Source organism: Dicentrarchus labrax, unplaced genomic scaffold (genome assembly GCF_905237075.1).
Source record: "Dicentrarchus labrax unplaced genomic scaffold, dlabrax2021, whole genome shotgun sequence".
NCBI lineage: Eukaryota > Metazoa > Chordata > Actinopteri > Moronidae > Dicentrarchus > Dicentrarchus labrax.
The window spans coordinates 1,080,780-1,104,804 of NW_026136724.1; the positions used below are offsets into that span (position 1 = coordinate 1,080,780).

The window sequence follows — 24,025 nt, forward strand, 5'->3', positions numbered from 1 at the left end:
GCGTCGTCACAGCATGATGCAACCGGACTACAAACAGCCCATCCATATTCAAAACATTTTGTTTAACACGAATATAGTAACTTAAATAACGGCAGTGACTGATGAAGCTAGCGCTAACGAAGCTAAATGAGATGGCACAAATGGTCAGTATGTCCTAAGCTAGCTAGTTATGCTTTGTTAAGGTTATGATGAATGCTGAATGCACTCAGCTATTGTGTACGCCAACCCTTGGGTAATAATGTATTTGGATTATTCCACAAATTTCCTGAGTGCTGACTTTAAACAAACATTTTGAGTTTAAAGTCAGAATTAAATAAAGTTAGACAGCACTAACACCACATTATGTAATAACTCGACAAAATGCAATACATGTAATGGCATCACGTCAATATAAAACAATATAAGGCTCTTTTCTGTTCATTTCTTTCAGTTTTAATACTGAAATCCATCATTTACAAGTAATAGGTAACAACACAACAAAAATTCGACAAAATATAATACATTTTTACATCATTATGTAATAAAACCTGTATTTTGTAACAATCTGCAGCAGAAATGTAGTAGAAAGAGCCCAATATGCAATACATTTTCCCACATTTTGTATTATTACACACAAAATGTGGGAGTTTTTGCATTTTGAATAAGCTGAAGCTTTCTGATTATCATTACAAATTAGTTATGAATTACTTGAGACTGGATCCTCAGAGTACAGAGACCAGATCCTCAGACTACATGTGTTAAACACCTATTACTTAAAAATAATGAAAAATGAATTATGGATTTAAATATAAAAACAAAGAACCTGAACATCAATGAATAAATGACTGAATAAAAAACACATAATAGAACGTGGAAGGCTGTTTTAAAATGTTTCTGCCCAATGTGTGCAAATGACAGAAAAGCACAACCACAATTTAAAAATTCCTAATAAACCTTTAATCTTAGATGTTTGTACAATTGACAAATTACATTAAAACATCTGTATCTTTTTAAATGTCTGTAGTACTGTACACCACCCCCCTCTGGCTAGCAGGTTAGGGATACTGATAACTCCAAACATACAACGCAATGGAAATAAAGCTGCATATAATAGTACATATTACAGTTATATCAATGTACAGTGTTTACATAAAATACATCAGAGGAAAAGAATGCATCCATGAGGATGCACTTACAGGTGGCGCACAAGCCTGGAGAACTGCTGTCACATCAAACCAACATTTACATGCAGGCTTATTACAGTCAGTGTCGGCTAAGACGTCGCTAGTGCACCATACTGCTGGAGACATACAAAAATAGATTGCAGTGATGCACTATCAACTGGCTTATTTCTGAAAGTATGACTTTATTTTGTTGTTTTACACATCCTGACAATTGTTTGGAAGCAGATGTAAGGTCAGTGTATTGATGAAAAAAGGTTATGACACAAATGTAACAGGTCTAGTGACATTAAAATAGTACACCATGGCTGATTTTAAAAAACAATAATAAATAGAGAGACGCATTTGGTTTAATATATAAAAAAAAAAACACTACAAAACACCAAATTTGAAGATGTCAAACCCTACCAAAACTACATCTGTGGCAGGCCTTCCTCACCCTTTAAACTGTTTCAAATCCAGGACATTCTCCAGCAATGCAGTGCCAGTCTTAAAAAGCACAAATTTAAGGCACAGTTGGGTTTACTGCTGCACATTGCAGCAGGTTTTTGAACATTTGAAATGTGCATCATTTGTAGAATTTCACACTGCAAATACTGAATCCAACTTTCAAATCACTGCATAAAAAAATAAAATATAATGTCTGGCAACTCCTGTATTTCTAGCATTTTCTAAATACACAGGTGCTGTAAAAACACAAGCAATCAGGAATCCCTAAATTTAATACAGGGGATTTGGAACTAAGTATTACAAACTGTTAATTTCCCCACAGTAAACCAAACAGACAGAGTGCTAGCATCATTACAAGAAGCTGATATGATCAAAGACCAGTAGTGAGAGAGTCAGGTTCCATCATGAAACATTTGTGTCACCAAAGAGAGATGAGCACAGAATGTAAACAGGTCCTAAAACATCCTGAAGTCTGTGTGCCTCTGGTTTGTTGGTCATGTACACAGAGAGATGACAACACTCACCACTTGTTCAGAACAGGTTTTGAAATACAATTCATTTGAGGGGGACACCGCAACAGCGAAAATTACCCAACTTTAAAGGGGTAAATAATACAAATAATAAGTAATAATAATAATAATTTGGGAATATACTGGGTTATATCTGGAGAAGCTTCAGTTGACTGTAAAGGTACACTCCTGGATTCTGTTATATCACTCAAAAGTTGAGAGCACTGATGGATGCTATAACAAAATCCAGGACAAAGGGAAAGAAAAGGCCATACATGGAATACACGGCGCAAACAACACACATCCTGTCGCCTTGTTTCATCAGCTGAACTGTTCTGTGTGCATTGCTGCTGTTGCAGCGTCTCAGGGAGTGGTTGCCTCCGGTTACAGATGTACTCTGCTGTGGTAAGTGAGCAGCAAGAAAAATGTGAGCTTATGGTTTGCTTTTAATACAAAGAATGTAAAAAAGCTTGTGCCACCATTCACATGTATTTACAGCATACCCTCTACACGTCTGTTCATGCCTCCCTCTCTTGACTAAATAATAATAATAATAATAATAATAATAATAATAATAATAATAACAACAACAACAATTATAAGTAGAAGAAGAGCAACAACAACACTGAAAATCTTCAGGAAATTAACACCCACACTGTGTTGTATTGAAAGCTTACATAGAAGCATACTCTGATACATGCAGCCATTTCCATACAGTGCCCAAATTAACTCCATCATAGCATCAGTTGGAAGAGAAAGGAAGGAGGTTAGAGTCTCTGCACACACCTTAAATAATCCAGAAGAATTTGCTTCCATGTTAAATCAATGACATTTCTAATACAAAGATTATAGAAAACAAACTGCACCACTGAACAGCTTCTCTTGCAAAGATCCTGTGTTAAAAAAGAAAAAGAAAGAAAAAAGCTCTCCCGTGACAGACTCAAGTCTTCCCTGTTATAAAGCAGTGAAGGAGCAGCAGCAGACTGGCGCTGTCATTCTGGGAGGGAACAGAGGAGAATGCTAAATCTAATGCTAATGCTGATCTCATGAGAAGCCTGAACAGTTGGCTGAGCCCCGCACTTGCATGCGGGGCGTAGTGTTCATGGTGCTTAGGCGGAGGCTGGAGGCTTTGAGGGGTGTGCTGCAGCCCTGGGCCTGTGGGAAGCGCTGGTGGTATCGGTCCAAACGCAGATACTTCACTGTCACCAGCTTACCTGTCAAACCAAAAGCAGGAGCCTGTCAGTGACCAATCACTACAATGTTTTTTAATACATAGAGCTAAGAACATAGTTTACAATTCCCTTCAGGGAAATAATCATCAACAATCTCAACCAGTGAGTCAAAAGCAACACGCAGGATGCTGACAGTCATCACACTTTTGTTTTGGAACAAAACATGACCTTGTACTGCTTTTTCCCCTCAGTGATGAAAATGGTGATTGATGAAGAGCAGCTGAAGGTTGATTTATTTCATTGCACTAAATGTCTCTGTAGCATCTCTGCTCTTGGAATGGCGCCGGCGACAACGGCAGACAGTCATGGCAGCTCCTATCATTGTTGTAGTTTTAGTGTGTTTTCAGCCTGTGTTTTTTTCTATTTTTAACTGTTTTCTAACTTTTTTACTACTTTGTTCACGTCGCCTAAATATTTTTTTGGCGTTTTTGAGCACTTTTTTATTTTTTGTTTGCACGGGTCTCCATGGCGACAGGGAGTCTCATTGTTTACACCCGCGACCAGATGATCGCCCTGAGGCACCCTAGCATCCTGACTGGAGAGAGACCCTCCATACCGGAGGAGCTGAAGAGGAGACGGCGAGGCTGCAGAGCGGGGGTTAAACGGAAGAGGTGGTTTAAACCCTACATCCCTGCCGTCAAACAAACGTGGCTACACGAGCAGATACTTGACTCCAACGTCACCATTCCCGGCTTCCAGATGGTTTGAGCCGTCTGGGAAAGCAGAAGCAGCGTGTGACGTCATCCACACGGTGACTGCAGGACTACCAACGAAACACCGGGAGGCCTTCATCATCATCACAGGGGACTTCAACCATGTTTCTCTGTCGTCCACACTCCCAACCTTCCACCAGTTTGTCACATGCACCACCAGAGACAATAAGACCTTGGACCTGCTGTATGCAAAAGCTTTCTTTTTCTTCTTTATGTAACGACTTCTGTTACATGAAGGACAGACCGTCTGAAAGTGTTAACTTGTTATCCCTGTTTGTATCATTTATTGTATTTCACTCTATGACAACAGGCTTCCCCCCCACTATCCAGTTTGGTCAGTCAGAACAGATTTTTTCCCATCAGGACATATGAAGAACCAAGAAAATGTTTCAAGGAAAAGTAATCGGCCTTTGAGTTTAATACTGTGGATGTTTTTTGCGCAGAGGAAGGGGGGAAAAAATCATCTGGTTTAAGGTGTGAAATAGTTCAGTCTGTGTGTTCATATTAACGGCAGGTTAGTTGTTGTTTGGAAGGCTATGATTAATGCAGATAGATAAATATCAGGTTGTGTGCGGGTGGCTGTGGCTCAGAGGCAGAGTGGGTCATCCCCTAATCTGAAAGTTGTTGGTTCGATCCCCGGCTGCTCCTGCCACGTGTCGAACTATCCTTGAGCAAGATACTGAACCCCAAATTGCTCCTGATGCACAGCATCGGTGTTTGAATGTGTATGAATGAGTTAGTTTCTGTTTGATGGACTTTGCCATCGCTGTGTGAATGTATGTGAAAGGGTGAATGTGGCACGTAGTGTAAAAGCGCTTTGAGTGGTCCGAAGACTAGAAAGGCGCTATACAAGTACAGGTCCATTTACCATTACCATGTATAGCATTGGGTACCTTACTCTGTACTTTTAAGTGTCCTGTCTAAATTGCCCAATACCGTATCTTTGGTGGCAAATTTCAATACCCAAGGCCGCATCTGGGTGAGAGAGTAAGTTATGGAGAGAAAGAGAGAGAGCAAGACTATGTCATCCATGCAGTTTGTTCAAGTCGACACAGACAACACTCGCTGCAATATTTGCGGTGGCTTAAGGGAACGACGTTGATCCGTACGGAATGGATCCCCCTCTCCACAGTTGTGCACGCATGTGACTGGGAGACTTAAAATAACTAATGCTTTTCAGCCCTAATCCGCCTGTATCAACAGTATTATAAACTGATGTTCAGTGTTTTGTCACTTATCAGCCTTCAAAAGACATAGATGAATTATTTTAAATGAACTTCCTGGACTATGTTTATGGGGGTGTGTTTCTACAGTTACAGGTGAGAAGATGATTCTCACTTGAACCTGTAACAACACATCCACATAAACAAAGTCCCTTGATGTGCTCAAAATGTAAGTGTGTAATTTACCATCAAACCAGGAGCCATGAAGTGCCTTGAAGGCTTTCCCTGAGTGCTCTGCAGAGAGACACTTCACATAGACACAGCCCTGTGGAAAGAGCATGAAGCATAATGTAACATCACTGCAGATAACAGCATGGACGTGTGACATCAAAGTGTGCTCATCACTCGGTCGACAGAGCATACCTCTCGTGAGTTCTTGTCAACGGCGATGTGGACAATGCCATCATTGTCATTGCACTTCTCCAGGATGGCTTCATGAATGGCTAGATCCCAGTTCTCCCCAACCTCCCTGAAAACACAAATAAGTTACAATTAGAAAATTCAATGGGGGGAAAGACTAAACTTCATTTCCTCTGACAGTGCATCCAACAAGCAGTCGAGAGATGTACTCACATGACTGGGTCAAACATGTTTCTGATCTTCAGACATGGAGTCAGGCTGTTGGGGGGTGAATTCCTCCGGTCTAAAGGGAAAGCTGAAGAGGAGATACAAACTCTCAATGAACTGGTGATTATGTCAGAACACACAGATGTTTCAGGGAGTATGTTTTCTTGGATCTGACCAACGTTGAACAAGTTAAGTTTGCTTTGTTTCCGTTCACACTGCAAGGCGACCAATAACCAGGGACTGTCAACTAGGGCTGCTCGATTATGGAAAAAATCATAATCACGATTATTTGGGTCAAAATTGAAATCACGATTATTCAAACGATTATTTTTTTAAACTTCAGAAACATGCGGCATTTATTGGACATTTGTCAAAAACACTTTGCAAGGAAGTCCTCAGTTACACTTGCCTTTCCCCATAAACATTTGTAAGTCTCCGGTTACCTGTTCAAACGAAAACAACGTGACAGGAGAAGACGGCAACTAGTGTCGCGACCACCGGCGCAAGTATAAATAGTTACGGCGCTCCCGTGACTTCACATTGTCGCGCGACAGGTCGGGAACGGCAAGTACACCGAGCGCATGACGTGCAGTGCTTGCTGCGGGGGAGGGACGGAAAATACGCATGCGTGAAATACGCAGACTGGCTGTGTCCCAATTCAGGGGCTCAGCTTTTTTCTATACAACGTTGCACAACGGAAAATGAAAAAAAAAATCGTTTCCCTCAGATTTTATTAGTTTTGAGATCGTTTGGCCCCAAAATCGTAATCATGATCAAATTTCGATTAATTGAGCAGCCTTACTGTCAACTACAAGGTACATGGACCTAAGCTGATGAGAAACTGTGTGATGAGTGTAATGTTTTCTCCTTTGTATGCAGATAATATCCAAATCATGCTCTCCTTGCCCCTTCACCTCAGACTCCTCCCTCTCCATGCCAAAACAGACATAAACTTTAAACTGAAAACCACTTACAAAAGGAGAGCATAAAAAAAATCCACACTGAGCTAAGATTCATTAGTTAGCTAGCAATAGCATGGCATTCTGCAGTCTCTGGGGGCCGCGCCTCACTGATTACTGTACAAAAACACAACTTTATCGCTTGTACAAAAACACAACTATCACTCATAAAAAAACAACTGTATGAGTGATTTGGGTGAAACTGGCTCAAGTTTTATGGAGAAAATATTTTCCATTTTTTTATGTAGCTTATATTAGCAGAGCAAAAGCCAAACCCAGGGCAAACAAAAAACATAAAAAAAACATAGTACTGTAGTCCCTATCATCAGGTTGAAGTTGAAAATAAAGTCACTATTCAAGCTCCATACACCCATTACATTACCAGAAATAGATCCATGGCAACACACAAATTGTTACGGTTTGAGTGAAATGCTCTAGAAAAGTTTTGTGTGCTACCTTTTCCCTGCCAGACTTTGGAGGGCATCAAGGTCTTGTCACAACTGAGAGAAGGCTGGATCCACCTCCAGACCAGGAAGTCCGCTCCTCCAATCCTCTGAGTCTCTGTTCGAATCCTAGACTCGTTGGCTGAGAGGAAGCTCTCAGCCCGCTCCCAAATCTTCTTCATTTTCTTCCTGTAAAATCGGAACTTTATTATAAAAAGTATGTTCTAGACCTGCTCGATATGGAAAGTGTCCTGAGATCACCTCTGTTATATTTTGCCGCTTTGTAAAAAAACACTACTTAAATTGACTAGAATTACTGACATATCTTCCACAATAGATCAATAGATGCACAGTTCCTGGAGTTCCTAACCCTAACCCATTTCTGCAACACCTTCAACATGAATGCAGCCACAAACTTATTGCAAAAATGTTATACAACCCTCTTTTGTGTAATAATAAATGTATTTCCTAGATATAGCACACGAGCTGTGGCAGTGTTGGTACTGACCGGTCCTGAGGCTGGACCAGGGAGTCTCTGACGTGGGGAATGGGCAAGTAGGGCTGCAGATCCTGGTTGTCTTGGCAAGCCTCACTGTGGCTCCTCAACACATCTGAAACACAACACAGTGAGGGACTAAAGCATGAGCACAGCGAGAAAGACCTGCGTGACTACACTAAGTGACTACATGACTTCAAGGGACACAACCAACATCATGTGCATGTTATGATAGGCAGTATATAGATTTCACAATATGACTTACATATACATAACTGCATACTTAAACATTGGGGTTTAATGTCTGTATGTATTAGTACTTCAGGTTATTAATTTATCATGAGTAGTTATTACCACTTCATCATGAGTAGTAACCACCTGGGCACCCTGGTGGTCATAATGTTACACAGCCCTATACGTAACAAACTGTGATGCACTGTGTGTTCTGACACCTTGCTATCAGATCCAGCATTATTTCTTTTCAGCAATTTCAGTTACAGTAACTCGTCTGTTGGATCAGACCGCACGGGCCAGCCTTTGTTTTTGCCTTTTTTCCTTCCTTGGACCACTTTTGATAGGTACTGACCACTGCAGACCGGGAACACCCCACGAGAGCTGCAGTTTTGGAGATGCTCTGACCCAGTCATCCAGGCATCACATTTTGGCCCTTGTCAAAGTTGCTCAAAGCCTTACGCTGGCCATTTTTCCTGCTTCTAAAACATCAACTTGAGGCGAAATGTCCTAATATATCCCACCCACTGACAGGTGCAATAATAACAAGATAATCAGTGTTATTCACTTCACCAGTCAGTGGTCATAATGTTATGGCTGATCGGTATATCACATATACAAGGTCTAAACAGGCCCTTGATCATACTTGCTTGACAGTCAGGGGTGGTTTTCCTTACCAATAATCCTCTCCACCAGGTCATACATCTGCCTGATCTCCTCTTCCTCTCTCCTCCAGCGATACTTCATGTAGCAGACCCCACTCCACACACAGCCGACCACTGCACACACACAGGATTCACAGGTTCAAATACAACTACTGAAAATATGATAAAACATGAATACTAATGCTAATTCTAACCCTCTTAATTAAGAAGTGTGTAAATGATTATGATTTTTCTATATAAAGCAAACAAATTGACTAAACACCCTTTGGACATTTCTGGCTTTGGTGCGTCCTAGTAGAATTATCAAGAATTCTCTGTTTCTTGAAATAAACATGTCCCACTACTGTTTCCACTGTCACTATCGACTGTTACTTATGGCCTGTCTACTGTTGCAGCTAATTTCTTTCCCAATGGATTCAACCCAGCTACCACGATCAGAACAAATTGTTTAGAACATCGATGGATAGTTTATCATAGAATCAGAATAGAACAAAATCAACTTTATTGTCACATATACAGTGTTTCTTCTAGGATTTTTTTAGCAGTGGGGGCAGGCCCGTCCGAACACAGCAAAATCAGCATAGAGGAAACACTGCATATACAACTAGGGCTGTATGATATGGTAAAAACACCATGTTGCAATTACTGACAGATATTGTGACCGTGATATGATTCGTGATTAGTGTAGGAGTGATAATTTTTGTACCCTAAATGTAATATTCACTGAAGAAATTCTTAAAATCATGATTTTGTGACATTTGTTGGGGTCTGTAACAAACAAACAGATTTGTAGACCTTTATAACGCTGTTTGTCACACATTGGACCTTTATCAAAAAAACTGCAGCTTCTGCAATTTGTGATTTTGATAATATTTAGATTAATAGAGCGACCCTATACACAATCATACACAGTACAACAAGTAAGGAGCATGCCCTCTGCCTTTAACCTTTCCTAAGTAATAGAGCAGTGAGCACCCACTGTTCCTCGCCCGCAGACAAACTCTAGATCTGAACCAGTGCCTTGGTCTAAAGTAGAAACCCACATGGGCACTGTGCCTCTTTATAATTAGTGCTTTACAGTGCAGCTCAACTTACTTGTCTGGTCACTGGTCATTCCTTGGTTAGTTCATTTCTAATATTATTGTAAATTTTATTTGATAGTGTCTATATTAATATATTATACATCCTATTGTGCTGTTCATATCACTGTTTGATATATGTTCTACATGAGGTGTACATAGCCTCTGTAGTGAAAGCTGCAGAGCAGCAGCTTTGGTCTCTGTATCGGCACAAGATATAGTCAGGTACAGTATTGAGTACAGACTACACTCAATACTCAATGTGCAGGTGTACACAGGGCGGCTGTGGTGCAGAGGCAGAGCCTTCCCCTAATCGAAAGGTTGTTGGTTCGATCCCCGGCTCCTCCTGTCACATGTTGAAGTATCCTAGAGCAAGATACTGAACCCCAAATTGCTTCCTGTGCATCGGTGTGTGAATGTGTATGAATGTGTTAATTTCTGTTCGATGGACTTTGCCATCGCTGAGTGAATGTGTGTGAAAGGGTGAATATGGCATGTAGTGTAAAAGCGCTTTGAGTGTTCGGAAGACACTAGAAGGACTAGAAAGGCGCTATACAATACAGGTCCGTTTACCGTGTACGTTTTGGCAGCACTCAGAGACCAATACACAATCACTGTAGCATGGAAACAGCAGAAAACAGACAGACTTGCACAAGGTCTGCTTCAGGTCACCGTTACACACATAAGCACGGGTGAAACACAGATCATTACACAAACTGTAGACTGCTGGATTGATTTTAGTTGAAGAGTATGGGTTCATATTGACCAATACTGATTGTTTATTGTTTTGTTATAGTAGTAGCCTATTAAAATGATACAGTGGTCCCAATAGTTTGACTATTTTGTATCTCCACCAGGTGGCAGCGTGGTGCTGCATGCAGTGTATCAACTAGAGTGGATGCAGACAATGCTTGTTGTCTAGTATGTAAGGGCGGGAACATAGTAATCTTTCCAAATCCCAATGCACAAGGTTGATATACAACTCATTTGGGGGTTTAATGCTCTTTAGGTCTGTTAACTGAGAATATAGCTACAAGCTACACTCCATGATTCAGGCTTGTTGTTGTTTATGTGGTCTCACCAACTGCGATGAGGAAGACTCTGCTGATGACGGTGAGGAAGGCTCGGCGGAAGCGGCATGTGAAGGGCATCTTTGGATGTGTGGATTCAAGATGAGATATCTCGGACACATCAGTCACCGGATCATCAGCTATCTGCCCGGTCAGCCTGCACGCACGCGCACACGCACACACACACACACACACACACACACACACACACACACACTGAATACAGATGTGACATGCAAGGCTCATGATCAGCATTAATATGTATATGGTGTATTACCGTATCCCAACATCCTGTCCTGTCCGGATGATCCACTCCAGGGAAGTAAGAATGAAGTTTTTAAACTCCGGATTCTGAGCCTGAACAAAAAACACACAGTACTGATGACAACAACAGCAGTTTTCACTACAGCGCTTAATGTCAAGCTTCAAAGAGTTCCTACTCCTAGGGGTGCTGCTTTATGAACTATGCTTTTCAGTAATCCTTTACTTTAACAGACTTTTAGTCTTGTCTTCCTCTAAAGTGGATAAAGTTCCTGCATGTACAAGAGAGTTGTTTAAAGCCTGTTTGTCTTTTTAAACTCTAAAAAAAAAAAAAAACAGGAAAGGATACAATTGTCCAAAGCAGTGATTAAGTGAGAAGTTTACTTTGTATCTGAATGCAGTAGGATGTGATATCCAGACTGTTGTCGAGACAGGACTTTAAAATGTAGAAGTGAGCTCTTCTACATTCTAAAATCCTGCATCTACGACTTAAAGGATCTGCTACTAACGTGTTGGTGCCAGATATCGCAGCACATCGTCAGAGGTCTAGTGAGTCCATGACTCAATGGGCCCTGGCTGTTTTGGCGGCAAAAGGGGGACCTACACAATATTAGCCAGGTGGTCATAATGTTATGGGTGATCAGTGGATTTTAGAAATTCTGAATTTTATATTACAGAAAACATATGTGCAATAGTGTGGAAACAAATATTTTTCCGTACTCTTCTCTTTTCTATGCTTATCCAGACCTGGAAATGACTAAATATACTGTGTAGGAACCCTGCAGGTTACCTTGTATGATATGCAAATTTGAAGAATTTCATGGTCACTGTGAGCCACAAAACTTGTGTGTGAAATATCTGTTTGTTGGAAAAATACAACAATGATTTGTTGAACAGGCAAGAATATTGGGCTTTACCAATAAGTACGCAGAGGCTTCGTCCATGGACAGACTCCTGTTTGGATGCTGCTGGTCTCCACAGTCATGCTGGCCTGCAATCACCATATCAAACCATTACTGATAAAAGAGAGCACACCTCTGCTAACTCCTTGTAACAACACAATGAGTCTTCACATCCTTTTTATCTACTGAGTAGTACCCATATTCCAGTATATAAAGTGAAAAATGTAGAAGTCTTAATGTCAGAGTTGTGTGTGCTATTGGTTTTTAATAAACCGTGAAGTGTGCCAAACATTTGGTCCATGTTGCTTTGGTTGTTAAAGGATGTCTGACCTATCATTGGGCTCTTCAGTGGGTGTCAGGTTGTGTCGTCATAAATCTACTGGGCCCTATGACAGGTGACACTATTTTCTAGCCCCGACCTAATGTACCTTTAAACTGCCTCCCCCGTGGCTTGATAGGCAGTTTCATCTGAATGCATACCGATTCTATGATCAAATGTAAGAGTAGCTTAACAAAGAGGCAATAGGTTGTTTAGTGTTTAGTTTAGAGTTGTGAACATAGTCAATGAAGAGAGAAAGACTCACTGCTCAAAAGAGTGAGAATGTGTAACGCAAACTCCTTCAGTGACTCAGTGAATCAGTGGCCACAGAGTGCAGTTTAGAGAGTTAATAGCTACCAGCTATGTAGGCCAGGTGGTGGTGTAGATTGAGCAGCAGCTTTAGAATCAGGTCCTTCTCCATCTGGTCCTGCAGGAGGTGAATACAATGGACACACTCAGGACTGCATTTATATTATTAGTTAATGCTCTGTTGGCAATTTGATTGATTCAAAACTGATTGATAACAATCACTCCTTTACGAAGGGAATAGAGAACCAGTTTCAGTCGAGAACTAGTTCCACATTGTTCAGTCCATTAGGATTGTATGTCACCAAGCCTATCAACTCCTTTTATCAGTGGCAGGATGTTTTTCTGACAGTTGCAAAACAATTTTATCAAACAAATGCATTGATGCTGCTGACAACTTGCAACAAAAAAGGAGTCATGGCAAAGAGTTCAAAATGTGGCTTAATTTCACAAAGAAATTCAAACTACTATAACTCTACTCTTTTTCTACACTGTGTTCAGACTCAAAAACATTTGCATTGATGTTGAATAACTGTGTAAGCCTACTTTTTTCCCCACACAGAAAATTCATGAATCAGTAACAAAGACTTGGACCAGTGAGCATCAATAATGGTATTGGTAACAATGAAATCTTATCAATTCCTATCCCATAACGAAATCTAATGTGTTTTTTTACAAGCTTCTAGATCCACACACTTAATCTTAGTTCAGAAACATTACGTTGGGTAGGTTTAAATTCTAGATTTAACTAGATATGAATGGAAGTTCAACTGGAAGAATGTAACTCCTGAAACCGCCGTGGAGAAGACAATCACTATTGGATTGGTTGGAACTGCAGACACATTCACAGCGGTGTTATAAAGAGTGGAGCTTCCATTACAAATGATGCAGTGCAGACACCAACAGACAAGTTTATGGCCCGTTATCAACTTACTCCCAGAATTAACATTGGTTAGCTGAACTGATATGATCTTCCACCAGCAACAGTTGTCATTTGGTGAAAGTGACAGCCAGTGACAGCTAAAAATAAGAAGCTGCTACCTGACTGTTTTCCATGCTCTTTGTTAATGATAATTAGTGTTTGAGTTAAGGTTGTATAAAAAAAACAATACTTGATACATCTTTCGATTACATGGCAAAAAGGAAAAGAGTCCACAAAAGGTACTCAAAATACTTTTTCTTTTTAAATTAACAACCTGCAACTGAACACATATAGAGCATGTGTAAAGACAGTATTTTTGGTACAATGCTTCATTGAAAATTTGCACAAGGGAAAGAAAAGTAAAAGGAGAAAAATAACTAAATATGAGTCAGAGAGTACATTTAATTTGTTGAGTATACAATACAAAATGTAATAAGATTTCCATGTGGTCATTTCATATGAACTATTTTTAGGGACCGAGCCAGTATGAACTGGAAGGTCCATATTGTTTTTCCTATGTTTATTATTATTATTTCTAGTAAACTTCAACTGCGTTTTCCAGCCCCGTGCATTGACGAACTCTCAATTTTATTTGGCAGATTTGTCAAGCCTCATTAAACTTAGAGATTCCATGCGTCACATGCAGATCAGCCAGTAGGTAGGCCACTAGGTGGCGCTGTTTCGGCCGATTTTGAAAGGCTAATAACTCCCGCATAGTTTGTCTCACATTCAAAAACCTTATATCCACGCGTTCGGTAAATGGAGCTGAACCTCCCCATATAGGCCACGCCCACTTCCGCCTAGATTTTTTTTTTTTCTAGAGCGCAAAATGTCCATAAATCACTTTTTGGTGTTCATCCTACACACTTTGTCCGATTCGCACGAAATTTTGCACATAGCATCTGTGGACCGTCCTGACAACAAAAGTAATTTGAAGAATTTTGATATTTTAAAAAATAAGGAAGTTATAAAATTAGCACTTCCTGTTGATTTTTCGTCAAAAAAGGAAGTGGGGTATTTCTCCACGTTGGTATGTCTGATTTACACCAACCTTGGGTCCATAGTTCCCCATGTCTTCCTTAGGCATCGTGCACAATTTCAGGTCATCACCACAAGGTGGCGCTCTTTAAAATGAAGGAGTTTATAGCTCTACAATGGTATGTGTGATTAAGATGAAACTTGGTACGCTGCTTCCCCATGGCTCCCTGAGGCTTCCCCTAAAAAGGAAAAAAATCACGCCACTAGGTGGCACTCTGGTGGCAGGGTAAATCACTGTGCGGATACTGTCATAGTTATGAATATGAAATTCACAGAGCACGTGTAGAGTGGTGCCTGAAGCTAACATACCAAAAATCGGGTTTCTCGTGCTTGTAGCGCCCCCTACAGAATAAAAATACATCAGCCCCGGCGCCACGTTTTACCGACATGTACGAAACTCAATAGGCATGTATAATGTGCCGGGGCGTACAAAAAAGCCTCTTGGACCCATACCTCAAATCCCACAGGAAGTCGGCTATTTTCATTTAAAATTTGCACTTTTGGCGGCCATTTTGTGGTCATTTTGACCTTTTGGGCTTCTTTGTGAACTAACTGATCCTAGGGAATTTATCGGATCTGCTTCAAAATTGGTCAGTACAGTCAAAACATGGTGCTGAATGAACGCATTATATTTGGTGACTGTACGTTGAAGGGCGTGTCCGTGGCGTGCCCTCAAAGTTGGCCATTTAGAACAAATGTCACACTGTGATGTCATTTTTGCATTTCAGGGCTTCTATTTGAATGATGCCCACCTACAGCTTCTATCGGATCTTCTTCAAAATTGGGCAGTCCAGTCACAACATGGTGCTGAATGAACGCATTATATTTTGTGACTGTACGTTGAAGGGCGTGTCTGTGGTGTGCCCTCAAAGTTGGCCATTTTGAACAAATGTCACACTGTGATGTCATTTTGGCCTTTCAGGGCTTCTATTTGAATGATCTGCTCCTACACGTTCTAACGGATCTTCTTCAAAATTGGGCAGTACAGTCACAACATGGTGCTGAATGAACGCATTTCATTTTGTGACTGTACGTTGAAGGGCGTGTCCGTGGCCTGCCGTCAAAGTTGGCCATTTTGAAGCCCGTGGTCCTGTATTTGAACAAACAAACTCCTTGAGAATTGATCAGATCTGCTTCAAAACTTGACAGTACTCTTGAATAATCTTGCTGATTACAAGTTGTGCTATTTATGACTGTACGTTGAAGGGCGTGTCCCAGGTGTCTCGTCAAAGTTGGACATTTTGAATTCTGTGGTCTTTTTTTTCAAAGTGATGAAACACAAACACCCCTCCACTCCCACTAGCCACATCTACAAACCATATTTCCTAGGGAGTATTGTTCGTGGAGCATAGTGGGAAACCGCTATAATTGGACAGTCTTATAAAAACAAAGTGTACATGAAGAATTGAGCTATTTGTGACTGTACGTCAAACCGCGTGCCACTGACCCCTTGTCGAATTCAGACCATTTTCCATGAAACGGTACTCGTAACTTCAGTGTGCAATGTCCAATTTCCAATAAACTTCATATATTCTGTAACAGTCTCGCCCTGAACGCGTCCTCATAACATCAGCCTACGTATTACTGTCCCGCCATGAACTTGTCTACGTGACAAGATTCAGATAAAGTGAAAGCACAGCATACTGGCAACAGGAAGGAAGCGCTGCGTGGCGATACGGAGCTGATTTGGAGCAGTTTTACGTGACGTATTCGCGTTGCCGTCCGCGCTTGTTACGACGGCACGTGGCGGGGCCTCGGCGAACCCCTACCGCACGTGACGCGTTTGCGGCGTGCCCCGACGAGCGCCCGGGTGCGAGGTCCCGCCCAACGCTGCTTGCAGCTTTAATTTTGATTGAATTTACAGAAAATGTATTGTGATACGTTTCATTATTGGGACATGAAATTTTGGCCATATCGCACAGCCCTGATACCAGAGCGCCTCTTTCTCTGTTCATCTCTGCAGCAGAGTACAGGTACAGCTCAAAAAATTTGAATATCATGAAAAAGTTCAATATTTTTTGTCAATCATTTCAGAGTGAAAAGTGAAACTCATATATTACATAGATTCATTACACAGAGTGAAATAATTTAAGCCTGTATTTCTTGCAATTTTATGATTATGGCTTACAGATAATGAAAACCCAAAACTCAGTGTCTTTTTTATTACATAAGATCAATAAAAAAAGGATATTTTAATCACAAATGTCAGGCTTCTGAAAAGTATGTTCATTTCTATGCACTCAATACTTGGTTGGGCGTCCTTTTGCATGAATTACAATGTGGCGTGGCATGGAGGTGAGCAGCCTGTGGCACTGCTGAGGTGTAATGGATGCCCATGTTGCTTTGATAGCAGCCTTCAGGTCATCTGCATTGTTGGGTCTGGTGTCTCTCATCTTCCTCTTGACAATAGCCCATAGATTCTCCATGGGGTTCAGGTCAGGCGAGTTTGCTGGCCAGTCAAGCACAGTAACACCATGGTCATTGAACCAGCTTTTTGTACCTTTGGCAGTGTGGGCAGGTGCCAAGTCCTGCTGGAAAATGAAATCAGCATCTCCATAAAGCTTGTCAGCAGAAGGAAGCATGAAGTGCTCTAAGATTTCCTGGTGGATCGCTACGTTGACTGTGGACTTCAGAAAACATGACAATGGCACCCCAAATCATCACTGACTGTCGAAACTTCACACTGGACTTCAAGCAACGTGGATTCTGTGCCTCTCTACTCTTCCTCCAGACTCTGGATCTTGATTTACAAATGACATGCAAAATTTACTTTCATCTGAAAAGAGGAAATTGGACCACTGAGCAATAGTCCAGTTCTTTTTCTCCTCAGCCCAGGTAAGACACTTCTGACGCGGTCTCTGGTTCAGGAGTGGCTTGACTCCAGCCTCAGTCTACTCCTTGTGAAGCTCTTTCAAATTCTTGAATGGATTTTGCTTGACAGTCCTCTCAAGGCTGCGGTTATCCCTGTTGCTGGTGCACCTTTTCCTACCACACTTTTACCTTCCACTTAACTTTCTATGAATATGCTTGGATACAGCACTCTGAACAACCAGCTTCTTTAGCAATGACCTTTTGTGGCTTTTCCTCCTTATGGAGGGTGTCAATGACTGTCTTCTGGACATCTGTCAAGTCAGCAGTCTTCCCCATGATTGTGTAGCCTACTGACACAGACTGAGAGACAATTTAAAGGCTCAGGAAACCTTTGCAGGTATTTTGAGTTAATTAGCTGTTTAGGGTGCGACAATATTTAACTTTTTAACAATATTCGAATTTTACGAGCCACTGAGTTTTGGGTTTTCATTATCTGTAAGCCATAATCATCAAAATTACAAGAAATACAGGCTTGAAATAGTTCACTCTATGTGTAATGAATCTATATAATATACAAGTTTCACTTTCTGAAATGACTGACAAAAAATATTGAACTTTTTCACAATATTCAAATTTTTGGAGCTGTACCTCTATGTGTGATTGTCAGTACACAGCCCTGGAGAGGCAGAGCGAGGAAGAGATTGTCCACATGTTAGTAAATCGCAAATGCCGGTGGTCTGATTGTACATCTGTTTTTGCCCCCTACATATTAAGTACTTTCAATACCATCGAAAGTATAAATAACAGAGATTGTATCATTTTAAACACCCAAGTATGTTTGCACACATGACTTTCCTCCACAACTTTGGTGTACTCAGTACTAAAATAGGGGGACTACTTACATAAGAAGAGTCAAACTCGCTGCCAAAAGGGTGGATCTTAACTGCAACAAAGAACAAAGAGATACAGTTAGAAGACAGAAACAACAGCATGCTTACTATAACCAAAGTTCAAGGTTACTTTATTTGTACCCAAAGGTAGAGTTGGTTTGCAGTAAAAGACAGGGCAACAACTCAGAAAATAGACAACCATAATACAAACCTTTAAAATTGAGCTGGTTATCCACTGTACCCTGCTGTACAGGGATTTTGGGTTAAGCTGTGACTCACCAAGCAGCCTACTACACCATTAAACAATCTGATTAAGGGAGTTTCTGTTCTTAAAGAAAAGGTTTCTAAACAATGACACAAAAGAAAAAGATAAAACTGATTCAATAAAAGTACAATAAAACTGATTCAATAAAATCACAACAAAAGCACAATAAAAACAAGGTCATCATGGTTTTGTCGATGTGGAAATAGGACAGTTTCCTCAAACAAAACAAATGCTGGGGCCAAGATATTTGTGCGATTGCACACATTCCACTGTCTGACTCTTGATGGATGTGACTCCCTGTATGTGGGCATGTTTTCTAAAATCAATTATCATGTCTTCTTGTTTTTGATATGTTCAATTGAAGATAGAAGCATTTCGCTAAGTCACTGTTGACTGGTCTCATGCTCTGCTTTTTGCTATCATTGTCCTGGAGGCGACTAACAACAACAGAGTCATCTGCATACTATAAAATGGTTCTGTTTTCCCACCTGCTTTGACACATATTTGTGTAGAGGATAAATAACAGGGGTGAAAGCACACATCCTTGTGGGGAGCCAGCGGAGAAGAAAACTCGATCCAAACAGAGTTCCATTTACCCTCACTCTCTATGTCATTTTCTTTTTCTTTGTGTCCAGATCCAGCAAACTGCATGGGATCAAGTGCATGCTCAGTTTTTCTTAAATTTCTGTCTTCTTGTGTTTTGAGCAAAACAAAATATAGTTTGATTGGTTATTTTATAGATTTTAGCAATAAGAATATATTTCATCTGGCACAACAGCGTCTCATTATCCAGTTTTTAGGGCAATAAAATAATTGATGTTTTCTTGTAAACAAATACAGTCTGTGTTTGCAGTTTCTCACCAAAACCAACTGTGTGTATCTCTTAGATCTTAAGAAGGTGCTGAATGTGTATCACATCACCTGCATGTGTGTGCACGGACATCATTTTGTGCATGCACAACATTTTTTAGCATCTATAAAACTAATCAGAATTGTAAAAGATATGAAAAATGTTACAAGTGTGATATGATTCACAATGAGTTGGAATGATAATTTTTGCATCAGAACTTTAAAAATCTATTAAATTGTGATGATGTGACACTTGTTGCAGTCTATACCAAACAAACAAGATTTGTAGGCCAGGGCATCTCTGTGGAACTACAGTACCAAATTGGTCGTACTCTGGAGCCCTGATTATTGAAAGGGAAGTTCACAGATTACCAATATGTCTGCAGAAGCATCACACATCAGAAACAAACATTTAAACTCTGTTTGGGATCAGGATTGGAAAAAAAACATTTGTGGCAACATTTCTTTAGAAGGAGATGGATTAGGTTCCTGTAAGATGGCTAGCTGGCTTTGGCTATTACAAAGCAAATATAGTGATTGCACCAGCATGAAAAAAGATGGAAAACAGGAGTGTGGACCCTGACCTGTGCTCTGGGTTTTCCTTTGTTTGTTACATGTAACTTAATATAAGTTCACATAAGTTGGGTAGCTAGTGCTAGCTATTGAACTGCCTGGAAAAGCAGGCTAGTGGTCGACCAGTGTGGATTTTTCTATGGCTAATGCCGATATTTAGAGATTAGTGCGGCCAATGTCAAATGCCAAAACAGAAACAAAGTTCAGTCATGTACGATTCCATTATTCCATGCACATTGCACTAGGGTTGAGGGATAAAACGATCTTGGTAAAAGATTGTAATAGAAATTGTGTTCATAACAATGATATATAACAATGAATTTTTTTCTCAATATAAATAGATCTAACACCCCATTCACATAGGCCGCCTGAGCAGTGCATAGCGTCTCATCGTGGTGGCGCCACGCACTACTGAATGAATGCAGCTGAATGGGGTGTAACAGCCTATCACATAGCAGATATGGCCAATTGGCTTGCATGTCAAAGTACACAACCATTTCCTATGGCAAAGCATTGTTTCAGCTACAGGTGAAGAAAGTGAATGTTAAAGTGGATGTCCTCTAGAAATGGGACTGAAACTGACTTTAGGATATATTTTACTGGAGTCAGTGGTGACTACATCATTTTTTCACACAGTCTGCATCTTGCTCAGAGTTCAGTTATAAAATCCCAGCACACCATGGAGTGTCTCCACCACTGTCAGTGGAAGAGTCACTAAGTGGATGGCATTAGAAGAGGTTGTATCACCATCTGGTTCAAACATGTTTTAGTCGATTTCATGTAGTAGCAGCAGTCAGCACCAGAGCAAAGACAGGGTTACCACTCAATTTAAAAAAGTTTTCCAGGGCCTTTCCAGGACATTTCCTGGATTTTTTCTTGACAATACAGGACAGAGCATGCTCACAAACAGTGGTCAGTCATCAGTGGTCATCTTTTAAGGTTTTTTTTTAATTATTATTATTTATTTTTTTTTCAAACTTAGTTTTCTTTTTAACTGTAAAATCAATTTGGCTACAGAACAGGCTACAAAAGACAATTCAAAATTACAGCTGAGCTTATTTTCAGGATATTTGGTCATTTTAACTCATTTCCAAGTGTTTCCATGACTGGAAAACTAGTCTCAAAATTTTCCAGGTTTCCAGGATGCATGGGACTGGAGTCACTCAGGATCTTCTTGACTGATGGTTTTAATCATAGACTTTTCCAGGGCAGCCCTATTTCCATTTAATGTTTACATTAACATATAAAATAGAATAACATAAACTATAAGTTTAACTCTGGTTTGTTAAGCCTTCAGTCATTATCAGGATACCTTCAAACAGGCAGTATTATGAAATTACATAGTGATAAATATCAACATGTAAAAACATTGTGAAAATATTGTTTTCTGTATCACCAAGCCCTACATTACAATCTAATATATATGTTTATCTTTGCTAGTAACATGTTGCATTAGGTGGAATTGTATTAATTTCAGAACATGATTGGCGACGCAACATTCAACTGCATTATTCTATACATTACAAATTAATATATATTAAAAAAAGATCCAGTGTGTTGGAGTTAGTGGTGAAGTTGCAGACTGCAACCAACTGAATACCACTCGCCTCACCCTGCCAACAAAGTGTGTAGGAAAACCTGCTCCCTCTTAAGACAAAAATGGCTCACAAAATGATTCTTATTTTTAAGTGAGGATACATATACTCATACTAATGTTATACTGATACTTATGTATTATATTCCATTTCTTACAATAGAAATGTTGCACACTGGACCTTAAACGCTAGCCAGTAGTAGCTTTGGGTTCGATTTGCTGTCATTTAGGATGGCAGAAATGTGTTAACATTTACAAAAGACAATTGTCAGAGGAAATTTAGGCTAACGTTTACAGCAGATGAGTATGTGTGCATGCTAGAATTAATAAATACAGTGGATGTCTGAGCTCTGCTTAGTTGAAGTAGTGACAGTTCCGTTACAATATGGTAACAGGCTTGTTGCAATTGTTTTCTTTTGGCATTAGTGCAGAAAAACAAAAACACGCTGTGTATATTCCTAAGGTTGAAAAAAGAAAAGAACTGGGTTTTTTTTTGCCATGAGGGTGTGTTCAGGCTCTGTGTACATGAAGCACACACTTTCAATTACTGTCCATCAATGCCTGTATAGGGGATGTCAAATTGTTTGAAAAAACGAAAAAACAAAGACAAACCATCGTGCCAAACAGGGATCAAATTTTACTAAACACTGGCTTTAAATTGCCAGTAGCAGCTGTATTTTACACTCTATTGGGATTTTTTTTAAAAATCAGAAATGATACATCTTGATATATTAAGTGAGACAGATTTCACTTGCACAAGCTGAGCTACTTACTGACTCCATCAGCCTCCGAGGATCCAGAGCCCCTCATCCTAAGGTACATGAGGCCCAGCAGCAGAAAGAAGAGGCATGCTGCCGTGAGCAGGAACATGGACAGGTAGTGAGCGCTGAAGCTACCAGAGGAGGCCACCTCTTCCCTTTTGAACTGCTGGAGTAGCTCATCCTCCGGGACAGACAGCTTCTGCTTCAGCACTGCCTGGCTGTATGAGTGGTTGGGGGCGGTGTGATTGGAGTGGTTGCCCCTGTAGGTCTGGGACAAGCTGCTGTAGTTGGAGAAGCGCGGTCTCAACCCAATGCTGAACCTGCTAGTGCTGCTGCTTCTGGGGGCTCCGTGATCCCCGTCGACGTGGTTGTTTTTGCCGGCCTCTCCTCCATGGTTCTCGGCGAGGGACACGTAGATGGACTTCTTAGGAAAGTTGTGGCTCCGCAAGCCTCCCGATGAGTCCGATTCCCTTCTCTTTATCTCGTCTCCCTCCCCCTCCTCCCTCCGACTTCCCACCATGTTTATACTCTCAGGCTGGTTTACGTCTCTGGCTGCCCCTCCCGTCAAAGACCCTCGGCCGACTCCGTAGGAAGGGAACGCCGCCGTTTTCAGGTGGCTCCGTCTCGGCTCAAATCTATCCCGTTGTAGGTCTCCGGGACCAAGGCCCCCAACCTCCTCCTCTTCAGAGTCTGAGTAATCCCCGGCTAGCTTGCTAGCGTTGAAGTGAGACGCCCCGCAACCATTTAAAGAGCGAGACCTCTTCTCTGTTTCCCCCTCAAAGTCGTCCTCGTCCCCCGATTCGTCGTAATCCCTCCCTTCCGCCTCGGGGCTGGATCTGGCACGAACTCCCCAACCCAGCGAGACACTTCTCTGTCCGTCCGGATCAGGGGAAGAATTGTTGCTGTTCAGCGCACTCGTAGCGCAATACTGACTCTTGATAGCCACCCTCGTTGTTGTAATTGGTCTTATCTTAGATTGTTGTTGGAAACTAGAGCTTCGTTCCGTCCTGCCACTGTGATTGAGGCCCTTTCTTTTCAATGGAGTTTCGGCGTCAGACTCGTCGGAGCTGAAGCCGAGGACGGAGGACTTCCGGCCCGGTCTCCTGCTAGAGCTCAGGTGCGTGACGTCATGGCTGGCTGGCCTGGATCCCGCCGTGTTGCCGCCGCCAGTGCTGCTGTTGATGGCCCCGCTGCTACGGGTTTTACCCGCTCTGGAGCCCCGCTGCTGTTGATCTTCACGAAGTTTCTTCAATTTCTTCAAATATACCGGACGAGTGTTCTCGGTTACCGGGCCTGGAGTGAAACCAAAGCGCTTTAATTCGGAGAAAAGCTCCTCATCCGTTAACTGCGTTGACGCCATCTTGGACAAAACTCTCGGAGAAGGTTGTGAAGCGGAAATTACGTAAGGGTCAAGTGGCAGCTGGGTTGCGTTCAAAATCAACTGCAGGCTTTTTATAAATAATAACGCTCAAATTGTTAGTTATGAGGAATTTCTTACCTATCTATTACATATAACGAAAATAAGAAGGTAATCAATGCTGTCCCTATTGTGATTCTATAGTTGACTACTCTGAACAACAAGAGTTAGGCCTACAAAAATCAGAAATGTCATTCTCTGTAAGTGGTATAGATATTCAAAACCATAAATGTTACAATAAACATATATGTAATTATTTCTACGGCACAAATGAAATTACTCCACATGGTCAGTTTGTGTAGGACTAATTTTTGTATAAG

At 41.0% G+C, this 24,025-nt stretch overlaps 2 protein-coding genes across 2 annotated transcripts in view; both read right to left on the bottom strand.

The window, feature by feature from the left end:
• The window catches only part of tmem121b (transmembrane protein 121B), a 616,846-nt gene that overhangs the window by 3,693 nt on the left and 589,128 nt on the right, over nucleotides 1–24,025 (bottom strand). The window lies entirely within an intron of this gene.
• Nucleotides 914–23,723, bottom strand: lemd3 (LEM domain containing 3). The gene is made up of 13 exons (XM_051392015.1): nucleotides 22,301–23,723; nucleotides 18,259–18,299; nucleotides 12,637–12,706; nucleotides 11,976–12,049; nucleotides 11,075–11,154; nucleotides 10,809–10,954; nucleotides 8,661–8,762; nucleotides 7,765–7,867; nucleotides 7,270–7,445; nucleotides 5,861–5,942; nucleotides 5,651–5,756; nucleotides 5,474–5,552; nucleotides 914–3,333 (listed from the first exon to the last, which is right to left on the bottom strand). Exons 1-13 carry the CDS (start codon nucleotides 23,646–23,648, stop codon nucleotides 3,164–3,166), a joined length of 2,577 nt encoding a protein of 858 aa, XP_051247975.1. The 5' UTR covers nucleotides 23,649–23,723; the 3' UTR covers nucleotides 914–3,163.